The following is a 15091-nucleotide window of genomic DNA, read 5'->3' as shown; positions in this document are numbered from 1 at the left end:
ACATTTTTACAAAATTTTGGAATATGTTTAATTCGTAGAACAATTTTAACAGTTGTTTTCAATACAGATTTCTATCCTCTACAAATAGTTTCTAATGTCTTTTGATGTAAAATAATTAGGGAATTCAACAGTTTAGAATTTTACATTGAGTTTCCTATGGCCCGTTTTCCAATTCACCACCCGGTATACCTGTAGCCTATAGTCCAGGCGGTATCTGTTTTAGATTGGACATTTTTAGATTGAAGTCTATTTTTTGCTGGAATCTGAAAAACATCGACACCTTTTGCTTTTCGCGCCCATATTTGCGACTATAACTCAAGAGATATTGATTCAGCAAAGAAATATAAAAGGTAAAAGTTTCGTTTTTCAATTTTACATAATATTTGTTAAACTAAACTTGCGTACATAGAAATCGGCTCACTTAAAAATTTGGTCAGTTTTGATGTCTCGAATTTTCTAAACCTGTTGTCCGATTTAAGTAATTTTTTTAATATGTTATAGCCTTATTCTTTAGCAATATCGCTGTAATAATATTGTTGCTAAACAGGTAAATTTTCATTGTATGCCGGGTGTACGAATCAAACTGTGTTTTTTTCTCAAAGTTCGCATCACCCTGGTTTTCTTGCCTCAGATTTTCTTAACGTTCTGTTTTATGATTCATTCGCTTATGTTGGATAATAAAAAAGTTAGGTACTTTAACAACTAGCCATGTTATTCATCACTACAGGAAACAAGTGCGACAAACTTTAAGAGGTAATTATGCAGGAAAAAATAATGACAGTTTAAGAAAAAAGACTTAGTCTCAGCATCCGTATGGCTTGCAAATTGTAGAAGCCTCGGAGGTGTAACCAGAGAAGGTTCCCATTGTTTTCATTCTGGTGGGATATGTTATATGCCATTATAGAGTGAAAACTTAGTCTTTTGTTAGCAGTTGCCGCTAGGGCATCTATGCCATTTCGTTCGTTGCAATTCGGGACTGCACGCTGGGGTTTGTTTTGGTTGGATCAGGGAGAGCAGCATATGTGCCTCCTGATGAGAGACTAATAAGTTTCGAAACCGGTAGAGGTGCTTGCAGCACTCTCTGATTTGACTGGAATATGGTTCGGCTGTATTTTCGTTTTGCAACGAAATTGAAAATGGTTATTCATTTTTGAATGACAGTTTACTTTATAATCGTATATCCGCAAATGCTTGGTTTCCGAGATACGGGATGTTGAATATTTTCTTACAAACTAACGATTTATTGATTTCTTTAAAACCGGTTGAGACATGTAAATAAAAATTTGGTGGGTTTTAAGATGTAGTTATTGCACATTATTTGAGATACCTACAATTAAGAATTTTATATTCACCATTGGCGTGCATACGGGTAATATGATCCGTCATATTACCTGTATGCGCTCCAATGGTGAATATTAAATTCTTAATTGTGTGTCAAAGAATGTGCAATAACTACGTCCGACGTCTTACAACCCACCAAATTTCATTTGCATATCTCAATCGATTTTAAAGCAATAAATAAGTCGTCAGTTTGTACGAAACATCCCGTATCTCGCAAACGAAGGATTTGCGGATATACGATTATAAAGCAAACTGTCAATCTTTTTTCATGCAGAATTACCCCTTAAAGTTTGCCATACTTATTTAAAAACACCCATTATTGATGAAAAAGATAGCTAGTTGTTAAAGTGCTTAACTTTTTTATGGTTTAACATAAACGAATGAATCAAAAAACAGAATGTTGAGAAAACATGATGCTATAGTTGGGTTTTAATTTTAGTATTTTATAAATGCTAGAATATCCCACAGGGTGATACGAACTTTGAGAAAAAACACAGTTTGATTCGTACACATGGTATACAATGAAAATTTACCTGTTTAGCAACAATATTGTTACAGCGGTATTGTTAAGGATAAGGCTATAACATATTAAAAAAATCACTTAAATCATACAACAGGTTTAGGAAAGTCGAGACATCAAAAATGACCAAATTTTTAAGTGGGCCGATTTCTATGCAAAGTTCAGGAAAAAGTGCAAAAAATTGAATTTTTCTGTAAAAATGAAATTTACAAAATTATGCTGGCTCCAACATAAGCACTTTAAATAGTCGAAATTTTTTATAGTCACCGGCTTACGGAAATAACGAATTTATTCTTTTCATTTGCACCATACTGTATAAAGAAATACTCAAACTTTCAAATGCAATTTAAAAAATTGAAATTGGTCAACAGGGAGAGCCTATGGAAAAGTTATGGTAGTGGGGGTAGCCCCTCCCCGCGTCGAGCAAAAATTAACGATTCACTTCTCGCTCGGAACGCTGAGGAGCTACCCCCACCACCATAACTTTAAAAAATTCTCTCGACTCTCCTAAAATATTTGACCGATTTCAATTTTTCAAAATGCGGTTGAAAGCTTGAACCTTTCTTTATATACAAAAAAAAATCGAGTATATTTTACTTATTTTTGACCTTGCACTTTTTTGCTGTCCGTGGATTGCAAAATTTGGCAAAAACTATTATGACGAAAACAGACGAAAATGTAGCTCATGTTACAGTCACATTATAGAGTTTTTCTAGGCGAAATATGTGAAGGTTTTAAGTAATAAATGTTTATTAGCCCAGTAAATTGAATATAAGCGAAAAACTATATTTATTTGTCGAAAAAACATTTTTTCCTGTTTTCTGACAGCAGTAAAATGTATTTTGAATTTTGAATTAAATAAATGACATACATTCTTCTTTTAGTCTCGACTAATTTAATTAAAAAAAAAATTGTACACCCTGTACTCGTATACGTATATAAATTATATTAAGGTTTATATTACTGAATAGAGAATTGAGTAACCTTTCAAATGAGCTATCACACACCCCCTATTCTCACTTAAAAAAATTATCGATCACGTCATCACGCCTAAATAGATCACGTCACTAGTATGATATATATACAGGGTGCGCCAAACCTCTGGTTTTCTTTGATTACGGCTAAACTATGGGATATACAAAAAAATGTTTTTTACAAAACTAATGTATATCAAAACCGTCTATAATTTAAAATTATTTTTGATTATACAGGGTGAGTCAGAACGACGGTATGAACCAAAGTTTTATATTTTTAAATAGAACACCCTATATATTAAATGATTTTTGAATATATTTTTTAAAAATATGAAAAATTTGTATAAGGCCTTATAGGCCTAAAGTTAATAATTTTCGAAATATTTACATTTTTATTGAGAAAAATGGTAATATTTGTAAGGCTGTGGATTATGTTTCCAAGGTAATAAAAATTTAAGTGGTAGGTCAAAGTTTTTATAATATAGTATCATTTTTAAATAATTTAATCTTTTACTTATATCCATAAAATATACAGTGTGATCACTATTTGCAAATACAAAATTTTCCCATTTTTTTTAATGGAACACCCTATATATTAGTATTTTATTTTGTAGTAAATATTACAACCTTTCTTTTGGTATAAGGTTATATGTACATAGCATGTTTGGTTTTGTAAATATTTAAAAAAGAACTATAGATTTTACGTTTCGCGGATAATTTAGATCCGCGATAATTTTAATTAAATTTTTTTGCAAAAAGAAAATTATAATCTGATTTTAGAAACATACACTAACACTAAAATGTCAAAGATGAAAATAAAAACGTAATTAAAGGTTAAAATAAAACGTCTGCAAGTGCAACTTAATTGAATTTAATAACTTTAAAATTAAGCTACAAACAATATTTTACCATATCTACTAATAAGTGATTATTAATATGGATAAATTAATTATTAAATTAAACAACCAATTTTAAAATCTACCCTAGAAATTTTTCTACCCTAGTAACTTTATTGTACCCAATTTTGATAGTTAATTGTATTTATGAGTAAGATCAGTTAATAACTTTTTAATTTACCTACATCTTGAGTACGTACGTATAAAGTATGCTTTGAAACAAATGAACGTTACAGAAGTATAATATTATGAAGTAAATAGTATCTATATAGTCGTGTCACAAAAGCTGGTAATAATTTCTAATGGTTTCGCCCAAAACAAATGTCATATCCACCAATTGTTCGATTGAAAAATTAAAATTTAAAATATAAAAAATTGTTACAAAAATTTCAACTACAAAAATATTACCAGCTTTTGTGACACCAGTTAATACTATTTATTACTATTTAATAATAACAGTATACTAAAAAAACTTTGACATGACATTAAAATTTTTATTACCTTGAAACCCTAATTCACAGCCCTTTGAATATTACCATTTTTCTCAATAAAAGTGTAAATATATTTCGAAAATTGTTAACTTTAGGCCTATAGTACCTTATATAAATTCTTAATATTTTTAAAAAATATATTCAAAAATGATTTAATATATAGGGTGTTCCATTTAAAAAAATACAACTTTGGTTCCTACCGTCGTTCTGACTCATCCTGTATAATCTAAAATAATTTTAAATTATAGATGGCTTCGATATACATTAATTTTATTTGTTTGTATATCCCATAATTTAGCCGTAATCAAAGAAAACCAGTGGTTTGGCGCACCTGTATATACATGTGTCATAAAATCATAATTTAAAAATAAAAATCAACCTGTTTCGGGATTTATCTCCAAAATTGCCCATTCACGAAAAAATGAATTTATTCAAGTTCGGCAAAGCGACCTCTATTTCTACGCTCTGTACTTTTATTCGCACTTTTAATTATATTGGCCAATTATATTAGTCCTGGTTGCTGGATAATTGTCAAGACCATAGTCCAAAAAAATAGTAAGAAGAAAAAATAAGATGCAGGTTATGTTTAGCAAACGTAAACAATTGTATGTAGTAAATAAAATCAGTTATTAAAATGCAGTACTGCAAGCAAAATACAATTAATTAAATTTACCTTTATATAATAATTGCATATCATATCAATATTGTGGAGCAATATATAATTTTTCTGCGTCAATGACAGAAGGTATGAAATATACGTCAATTTGACAATTTCAATTGACAATATGAATTATTTAAGATAGTTGCAATATTTCTCCGCGACTCGCGCACGGTCGTTTCTCGTTTCCCTTTCCAAGTACTTGCACACCGCGAATACCGGGTGCTGAATCGTAAAACGGAGGAAACTCAATGTAAATTCTAAACTGTTGAATTCCTGTTTCCATAATTATTTTACATCAAAAGTCATGAGAGAATATTTTTAGAGAATTTAAATCTGTATTAAAATCAAAAGTTAAAATTGTTCTACGATTTAAACGCATTCCAAAATTTTGAAAAATATAATACATTTGCCACAGTAGGTATGTGTGTAAAAGTTAGGCCACATGTTACTATTTAACTGACAGTGCTCGCATCATTGACTGAATAAAAAATCTTTATTATTAATACTTTCTCCGCAACTGAGGGTATTATCTTATCAACTGTATTGTTTTTAAACAATGATAAAATGAAAATATTGACAGTTCAAAAATGTGAAAGTAATAACTTCATTGTGACACATTATTGCACTATGTGTGGCCTAAGTTTGGGCTGAAAAACTGAAAAATGTATTACATTTTTACAAAATTTTGGAATATGTTTAATTCGTAGAACAATTTTAACAGTTGTTTTCAATACAGATTTCTATCCTCTACAAATAGTTTCTAATGTCTTTTGATGTAAAATAATTAGGGAATTCAACAGTTTAGAATTTTACATTGAGTTTCCTATGGCCCGTTTTCCAATTCACCACCCGGTATACCTGTAGCCTATAGTCCAGGCGGTATCTGTTTTAGATTGGACATTTTTAGATTGAAGTCTATTTTTTGCTGGAATCTGAAAAACATCGACACCTTTTGCTTTTCGCGCCCATATTTGCGACTATAACTCAAGAGATATTGATTCAGCAAAGAAATATAAAAGGTAAAAGTTTCGTTTTTCAATTTTACATAATATTTGTTAAACTAAACTTGCGTACATAGAAATCGGCTCACTTAAAAATTTGGTCAGTTTTGATGTCTCGAATTTTCTAAACCTGTTGTCCGATTTAAGTAATTTTTTTAATATGTTATAGCCTTATTCTTTAGCAATATCGCTGTAATAATATTGTTGCTAAACAGGTAAATTTTCATTGTATGCCGGGTGTACGAATCAAACTGTGTTTTTTTCTCAAAGTTCGCATCACCCTGGTTTTCTTGCCTCAGATTTTCTTAACGTTCTGTTTTATGATTCATTCGCTTATGTTGGATAATAAAAAAGTTAGGTACTTTAACAACTAGCCATGTTATTCATCACTACAGGAAACAAGTGCGACAAACTTTAAGAGGTAATTATGCAGGAAAAAATAATGACAGTTTAAGAAAAAAGACTTAGTCTCAGCATCCGTATGGCTTGCAAATTGTAGAAGCCTCGGAGGTGTAACCAGAGAAGGTTCCCATTGTTTTCATTCTGGTGGGATATGTTATATGCCATTATAGAGTGAAAACTTAGTCTTTTGTTAGCAGTTGCCGCTAGGGCATCTATGCCATTTCGTTCGTTGCAATTCGGGACTGCACGCTGGGGTTTGTTTTGGTTGGATCAGGGAGAGCAGCATATGTGCCTCCTGATGAGAGACTAATAAGTTTCGAAACCGGTAGAGGTGCTTGCAGCACTCTCTGATTTGACTGGAATATGGTTCGGCTGTATTTTCGTTTTGCAACGAAATTGAAAATGGTTATTCATTTTTGAATGACAGTTTACTTTATAATCGTATATCCGCAAATGCTTGGTTTCCGAGATACGGGATGTTGAATATTTTCTTACAAACTAACGATTTATTGATTTCTTTAAAACCGGTTGAGACATGTAAATAAAAATTTGGTGGGTTTTAAGATGTAGTTATTGCACATTATTTGAGATACCTACAATTAAGAATTTTATATTCACCATTGGCGTGCATACGGGTAATATGATCCGTCATATTACCTGTATGCGCTCCAATGGTGAATATTAAATTCTTAATTGTGTGTCAAAGAATGTGCAATAACTACGTCCGACGTCTTACAACCCACCAAATTTCATTTGCATATCTCAATCGATTTTAAAGCAATAAATAAGTCGTCAGTTTGTACGAAACATCCCGTATCTCGCAAACGAAGGATTTGCGGATATACGATTATAAAGCAAACTGTCAATCTTTTTTCATGCAGAATTACCCCTTAAAGTTTGCCATACTTATTTAAAAACACCCATTATTGATGAAAAAGATAGCTAGTTGTTAAAGTGCTTAACTTTTTTATGGTTTAACATAAACGAATGAATCAAAAAACAGAATGTTGAGAAAACATGATGCTATAGTTGGGTTTTAATTTTAGTATTTTATAAATGCTAGAATATCCCACAGGGTGATACGAACTTTGAGAAAAAACACAGTTTGATTCGTACACATGGTATACAATGAAAATTTACCTGTTTAGCAACAATATTGTTACAGCGGTATTGTTAAGGATAAGGCTATAACATATTAAAAAAATCACTTAAATCATACAACAGGTTTAGGAAAGTCGAGACATCAAAAATGACCAAATTTTTAAGTGGGCCGATTTCTATGCAAAGTTCAGGAAAAAGTGCAAAAAATTGAATTTTTCTGTAAAAATGAAATTTACAAAATTATGCTGGCTCCAACATAAGCACTTTAAATAGTCGAAATTTTTTATAGTCACCGGCTTACGGAAATAACGAATTTATTCTTTTCATTTGCACCATACTGTATAAAGAAATACTCAAACTTTCAAATGCAATTTAAAAAATTGAAATTGGTCAACAGGGAGAGCCTATGGAAAAGTTATGGTAGTGGGGGTAGCCCCTCCCCGCGTCGAGCAAAAATTAACGATTCACTTCTCGCTCGGAACGCTGAGGAGCTACCCCCACCACCATAACTTTAAAAAATTCTCTCGACTCTCCTAAAATATTTGACCGATTTCAATTTTTCAAAATGCGGTTGAAAGCTTGAACCTTTCTTTATATACAAAAAAAAATCGAGTATATTTTACTTATTTTTGACCTTGCACTTTTTTGCTGTCCGTGGATTGCAAAATTTGGCAAAAACTATTATGACGAAAACAGACGAAAATGTAGCTCATGTTACAGTCACATTATAGAGTTTTTCTAGGCGAAATATGTGAAGGTTTTAAGTAATAAATGTTTATTAGCCCAGTAAATGAACGGTAGGTAAATACGGCGATTTCGGGGTCAACTCCGAATTGTATGAAAATTTGGTTTAGTTACTACTTACCCTCCACTTCAAAGTTGTACTTGTGCCGTTGGTTACTTTTACTTGGGGGGTGACAGTCACCCCTTCTCGGGGGTGAAAAAAGGCGCGTTTAAAATAAGTCCGGAAATGGATAAATTGACTAACTCGAAGCAACTTTCGTTCTATAGAGTTTTTTAAGAAAGTCAATACTTTTCAAGTTATTTGCGATTAAAAATGTTTATTTTTCGACAAAAAAAAACACGTTTTCAGACAGTTTTTCACAAATAACTCAAAATCTAAGTATTTTATCGAATAAAATATACTTAGCAAAATGTAGCATAGAAAATAACGAAAAAAGTTGTGTATTTGTGAAGTCTATAGACCCAGCAAAAGCAAAGTTATCTATAGCTCATGAAAAATACGTTCTTATTCGTCAAATTCCAAATCGATTATTTCCACGTGAAATAACCACAAAATTAAGCACTTTTCGGGAAAAAGCCATTAAAAATTTTCTAGTGTTTAGAAATGCTTTATTTTTATTTTTTATAAAAGTCTCTAGCATCAAATCTAAGCGAGTTACGCTCAAAATAAAGTTAGCCCTTTTTTTGGTAAAAAAATCGCGAAAATCTCCCCTATGAATAGCATCTCAAATGAAATTAATCATTACCGCTTTACAAACAATTTACTTTACTTATGCATTTTTTATATGATATGATAAGTTTCACCGATTTAAAGTGCTTACTTTTGAAAGGGTTCTAGTTGAAAGGGCTTGAACGAGTCACTAATTACGAGTGTATGCAAACTTTGAACAGCCATATCTTAACCAATTTTTGTCTTACAGAAAAAAAAAATAAAACTAACATAAGTACATATTTTATAGAAGCAAAACGTACATTTTTTACTCTTTGAGGTTTTTTGATATCACTAATACTTTTTAAGTCATTTTGAAAAAAGAGCATTTTTCCAAAAATTTAGAAAACATTTTGTTTACTATGAACCCAAATTTTTTCAAAAATACGCACTTCGAACCGGTCTAACTTATAATCGTATGAATAATACACATATAAAGTAAATGGTAAAGCGGTAACGATTAATTTAATTTGGGACGCTAAATAGGGGGAGATGTTCACGATTCTTTTTATAAATAAAAAAGGGGCCAACTTTATTTTGGGCGTAACTCAGTTAGATTTGATGCTAGAAGCTTTTATAAAAAATAAAAATAAATCTTTTTTTAAACACTTTAAAAAGTTTTAATAGGTCTTTCCCGAAAACTGCTTAATTTCTTGGTTATTTCACGTTGAAATATTCGATGTGCAATTTAATGAATAAGAATGTATTTTCATGAGCTACAACTTTGCTTTTACTGGGTTTATAGACTTCATTAATACACCATTTTTTTCGTTTTTTTATAAGCTACATTTTTGATAGGGATATTTTTTTCGAAAAAATATTTAATTAGTTATTTTCGAGAAACCGCTTGAAAACTTGTTAAACTTGTTTTTTTTTGTCAAAAAATAAACATTTTTATTCGCAAATAACTCAAAAAGTTAGACTTAGTTAAAAAACTCAGTAGAACAAAAGTTGCTTAGAATTAGTCAATTTTTCCATTTCCGGACTTCTTTTGAACACGCGATTTTTCACCCCGAGAGGGGGTGACTGTCACTCCTTAAGTAAAAGCAACCAATGGCACAAGTTCAACTTTTAACTGGAGGCTCTAACAATTACGTTTGAAAATAAAAATTATAATGAAATGTACAAAGACTAAAAGTTTAAATAATTAATATGAAAACCAATTTTTAAACACAACAAATGGGCCAATGTCACTGAAAATGACTGAAAACATCAAAATTCTTAGTAAATAATACATCAAAGACATGGTGTATCACTTATCTTTATTTAACTTGTGGTATCTATGGCTTAATTTTGCGATACTAGTTTCTGTGAGTACAGTTTATCCCAAACCCTTTTTTCAGTGCGTCATAATTTGTTGAATTCCCTCCAACGCATTAAGCTCGGAGTGACAGAAAAAAATGTATGTCCATGATTATTATACATAGAACTTCAAAAATTATGTATTCGTTGAAGGGTATTTCCATATTAAACCGATTTATACTTATACAGTATGTCCCTGTAAGTTGTATCCATATGGAAATCTTTTTTATTATTAATTTTACGAAAAAAAGTTATTCTTTATAAAAAGCTCTGCATGAGCCAAAACCTAAGATTTAACCATCAAATATCAAATTTTTTGAATATTATACGAGGTATGTCAAAAAGTTTGAATTTCACTCAAGAGTAAAGTAGCTTTATTTTTCGTAATATTGGAAATTGCTATTATGAAAAGTTGTTTGGAATTAAAAACTATATTCTAATATGCAATTACATCCTTCTAATTGAATTTTTTTTAAATTATGGATAACTCATTATTTTTTCAGTTATTTTAATTCTGATAACTCTTTTATTATTAATTTTACGAAAAAAAGTGATTCTTAATAAAAAGTTCTGGATGGTCTAAAACTTAAAATACAACCATCTTATATCAAATTTTATCAATTTTATACGAAGTATGTCAAAAAAGATAAATTTAGATCAAAAGTAAAGTACCTTTATAGTTCAGAATTTTTCAATAAGAAGGATGTAAATACATACTGAAACATAGTTTTTAATTCTAAATAACTTTTCATAATAACAATTTTCGATATTGTGAAAAATAAACGTATTTTACTCTTGGGCGACATTCATATTTTTTGACATACCTCGTATAAAATTGATCAAATTTGACAAAAGATGGTTGTATTTTAGATTTTAGACCATGCATAACTTTTTATTAAGAATCACTTTTTTTCGTAAAATTAATAATAAAAGAGTTATCTGAATTAAAATAACTGAAATTAATGTTAGTTATCCATAATTTTCCAAAAAAAAATTTTTTTCAATTAGAAGGATGTAATTGCATACTATAATACAGTTTTTAATTCCAAACAACTTTTCATAATAGCAATTTTCAATATTGTGAAAAATAAAGCTACTTTACTCTTGAGTGAAATTCAAACTTTTTGACATACCTCGTATAATATTCAAAAAATTTGATATTTGATGGTTAAATCTTAGGTTTTGGACCATGCAGAGCTTTTTATAAAGAATAACTTTTTTTCGTAAAATTAATAATAAAAATGTTTTCCATATGGATACAACTTACAGGGACATACTGTAGATGAATAATGGTTGACAATTACAATATTCTAAATAAATAACCAATCCATGATGCGAATAAAGATAATTTGAAACAAAATTAATCTATCGTGACAGTACTTTCACAATATTAATGGATAAAATGACAATTGTAATTCTAAGTCAGAAATTTGTCAAGGACATAAATATAAATATTTTTTGGTATATTCGGACATTGTACAATGAAATTGTATTTCTATATTTATTTATTTTTTTCCTTAAAATATTTTAAATATTGATATTCTGGCAAATATTTATATAAATATTGATATTTATAAAAAGATAAATACATATAAATATTCTGACAACTGTCAGATTTAACTAAAATGTCATGCAGCGATTCACGACTTTCTTAAAATCTTATATGATGTCAAAATTAATGACGCACTGAAAAAAGGGTTTTAGACAAGGCGAAAACGGCGGGTTAGTTGGGAAAAATATTCCCATGAGATTTTTTTGCATAATTACATTCGTGAGACATCCCAGAATAAGGTTCAAGAAGTCACCCACGTGAAAAGTGGGCCATATTTTTTTTAATCAAACTGCAAAAATCAATATTTTTGGCTCAGACAATTTTTTTTTAGGTTTTTTGGACCATTCTGGATAAAAAAGGTCTCTTATAATTTTTCTCTAAAGTTGATTTCAAGGCTTAATAACTCGGTTAAAAGTTATTATTATGAAAGTCAGAAATTTTTGTCATTATTTTATTACTAAGCTGTTATTTTTAAGTAATAATATTGAGCGCCATGCACGTGGTAGCCGGCCGTAAATGCTGAGTGCGAGAGAGATGCCACTCCGGCAGTCCAACTGTGCATCTTACTTGCACTCACATTTACGGCCACCTACCTCGTGCATGGCGTTCATTATTATTACTTAAAAATAACAGCTTAGTAATAAAATAATGACAAAAAGTTTTTCAGGATCTTGTAGGGGGGCATTAAACTTTGATTTAGCACTTTCTGACCTTCATAATAATAACTTTTAACCAAGTTGTCTTGAAAATCGCCATTTTTCGTTTTTTCAATTTTAAATTGCTTATAACTCAAAAACGATCAACTTTAGAGAAAAATTATAAGAGACCTTTTTTATCCAGAATATTCCAAAAAACCTAAAAAAAAATTGTCGGGCCAAAAATATCGATTTTTGCAATTTGATTAAAGAAAAAATTTGGCTCACTTTTCACATGGGCAACTTCTTGAAGCTTATTCTGGGATGTCTCACGAATGTAGTTATGCAAAAAAATCTCATGGGAATATTTTTCCCAACGAACCCGCCGTTTTCGCCTTGTCTATTTGGAATAAACTGTAAAAAAGACACCTTGTATAAAATGCAATTGGTGAATAATTTCATGCATGTGAGCATGTGCAAAGATCAGTTGAACAACTGTATTCAATATTTTCTTAAAAAAACAAAACAATTAAAACCCAGCTAATAAAGAGGAAATATAAAGTTTGTTTATTATCAATATTTACAATATTCTAAAAGTAAATATGTACCTAACTGTAGAAACTTTATAATTTATTATTTATAAGTAAATATTTTCGCAGTACCATCATCTGAAGTAGTTAAAATTTTATTACTATTATTAAACATAGATATGCTTAAAATATCTGATTGATGCCCTGTTAAAGTCTCTAACAAAGATCCAGATTTTACATCACATACATATACGGCCCCATCGGCAGCACCAATAAATATTTTACCATCATTACCCCATTTCATCACTGTAACCGCACATTCTATCTGAGCTTGATGTCGTAAAGTCTGTTTACCAAGTTCCCATACACAGAGATGTCCAGATATTGATCCTGATGCAATTATCCCCAGAGTGGAATTAAATAGTGCAACTTCTACTTCCTTTTCACCGTCAGGTAATAAAATAGAAATTGTTTTACCATCGCTTAGCTTCATTAATCTAGATTCTGGTGCAGATATAGCTAAAGTTCCCTCCTGATTAATATCTAGATTGGTCACAGACTCTGCTTGATTATTGCTCCACTCAACACTACATTCTTTAATGTTCCAAAGCCTAACGTTTCCATCATCGTACCCAGCAAGGATCTGTTTACCATTAGGTAATATTACACCACATGTTGTAGAAGAATTATTTTGAGCAACCAAAACTTTACAATTACCTTGTGGTATCTGCCATAAATATATATCTCCTGAATGACAACCGCAAAATAAAGCATTTGTTAACGGATGCCACTTCAACCACTCCAAATCATCTCCTTCATAACACCATGCTAGTTTTTTCTCTTTTAAACTCCATACTTGTATCATACCCGCCATATCACCAGTAGTGACATATTGACCATCAAAGTTAAAATGAACTTCAGTAACAGAATCTTTATGGCCTGAAAATTCAAATAGTACTTCACCAGTTTCAGTGTTCCAGAGATAAGCTATATCATCTTCTCCCCCTGTTATGGCTAACGTATCATCTTTGCTCAAAGCTGAACTAAAAACGGCTTTTTTGTGTTTTTGGAGAGTGAGGGATGATACATCAATTATTTGTTCCTCAATTTCTTCATTATTTTGATCTTGTAGACTGATATCATCTAACATATGTTCAACAGGTTCCTCTTCGTAAATAACTCCATCATCGTCTAATATTAGTTCTTCGAAGTCGTCCTCGTCGAAGTCTTCGTCCATAATTATTACTAGATTTTACAACTTAATTTAATAAATGAAAGTATGTACAATTTAAGTATATTTGTTTAAATTTTATCAACACGACCTAACCTCTTTTCATGTCACATCACATCGTCACATGTCACTGTGACAGTAAAGGCGCGTCCACACCAAATTTGCGGTTCACGAACAGCTCGCGAGCTGTTCGCGAACTATTGCGAGCTGTAACCGAACAAGACGTATACACCAAAAATTAGAGTGGTTCGCGAACAGTTCTATAGAACAGTACTCTGCGGTTCGCATTGGTTGCATTGCTTTGCTGTCCACACCCACGGTTATTAGACTTTATTACGGTTGTCTTGTCCGACGGTTGTGGGGAGACTTATATTTTTGACTTTACGTCACAAGAGTTTACATTCCCATATTTTTAAATTATTTTCGATCATTGAATGTGTGTTATTGTGTATATATGTGTATTATTTGTGTTATTATGAAATAATAAGACAAATAGTACACATTTTATCTTATACCGGGTGGCGAATCGCAAAAAGGGCCATAGGAAACTCAATGTAAAGTTCTGAATTGTTGAATTCCTGCTTCCCTAATTATTCTACATCAAAAGTCATGAGAGAATACTTGTAGAGAATTAAAATCTGTATTAAAATCAAAAGTTAAAATTGTTCTACGATTTAAATGCATTCCAAAATTTTGAAAAATATGATACATTTGCCACAATAGGTATGCGTGTAAAAGTAAGGCCACACGTTACTATTTAACTGACAGTTCTCACACCATTGACTGAATAAAAAAATCTTTATTATTAATCCTTTCTCCGCAACTGAGGGTATCTTATCAACTGTATTGTTTTTAAACAGTAGATGATAAAATAAAAATATTGACAGTTCAAAAATGTGAACATTATTGCATTGTGTGTGGCCTAAGTTTGGGCTGAAAACTAAAATGTATTACATTTTTACAAAATTTTGGAATATGTTTAATTACGTAGACCAATTTTA

The 15091-nt window shown here is 30.7% G+C and overlaps 1 protein-coding gene across 1 annotated transcript; it reads right to left on the bottom strand.

Annotated features, from left to right (window-relative positions):
* Positions 1-12873: 12873 nt before the first annotated feature.
* LOC126887108 (angio-associated migratory cell protein) lies at positions 12874-14223 on the bottom strand. The gene has a single exon (XM_050654450.1). It carries the CDS (start codon positions 14094-14096, stop codon positions 12963-12965), a length of 1134 nt encoding a protein of 377 aa, XP_050510407.1. The 5' UTR covers positions 14097-14223; the 3' UTR covers positions 12874-12962.
* Positions 14224-15091: the final 868 nt, after the last annotated feature.

Source organism: Diabrotica virgifera, chromosome 6 (genome assembly GCF_917563875.1).
Source record: "Diabrotica virgifera virgifera chromosome 6, PGI_DIABVI_V3a".
Lineage (NCBI taxonomy): Eukaryota > Metazoa > Arthropoda > Insecta > Coleoptera > Chrysomelidae > Diabrotica > Diabrotica virgifera.
The sequence above is the reverse complement of the archived record's forward strand: the minus strand, read 5'-3'. Positions and strand labels throughout refer to the sequence as shown.

Excerpts from the sequence above, each read along its gene's own strand:
- LOC126887108 (XM_050654450.1), bottom strand. The coding sequence starts at position 14,096 with ATGGACGAAGACTTCGACGAGGACGACTTCGAAGAACTAATATTAGAC.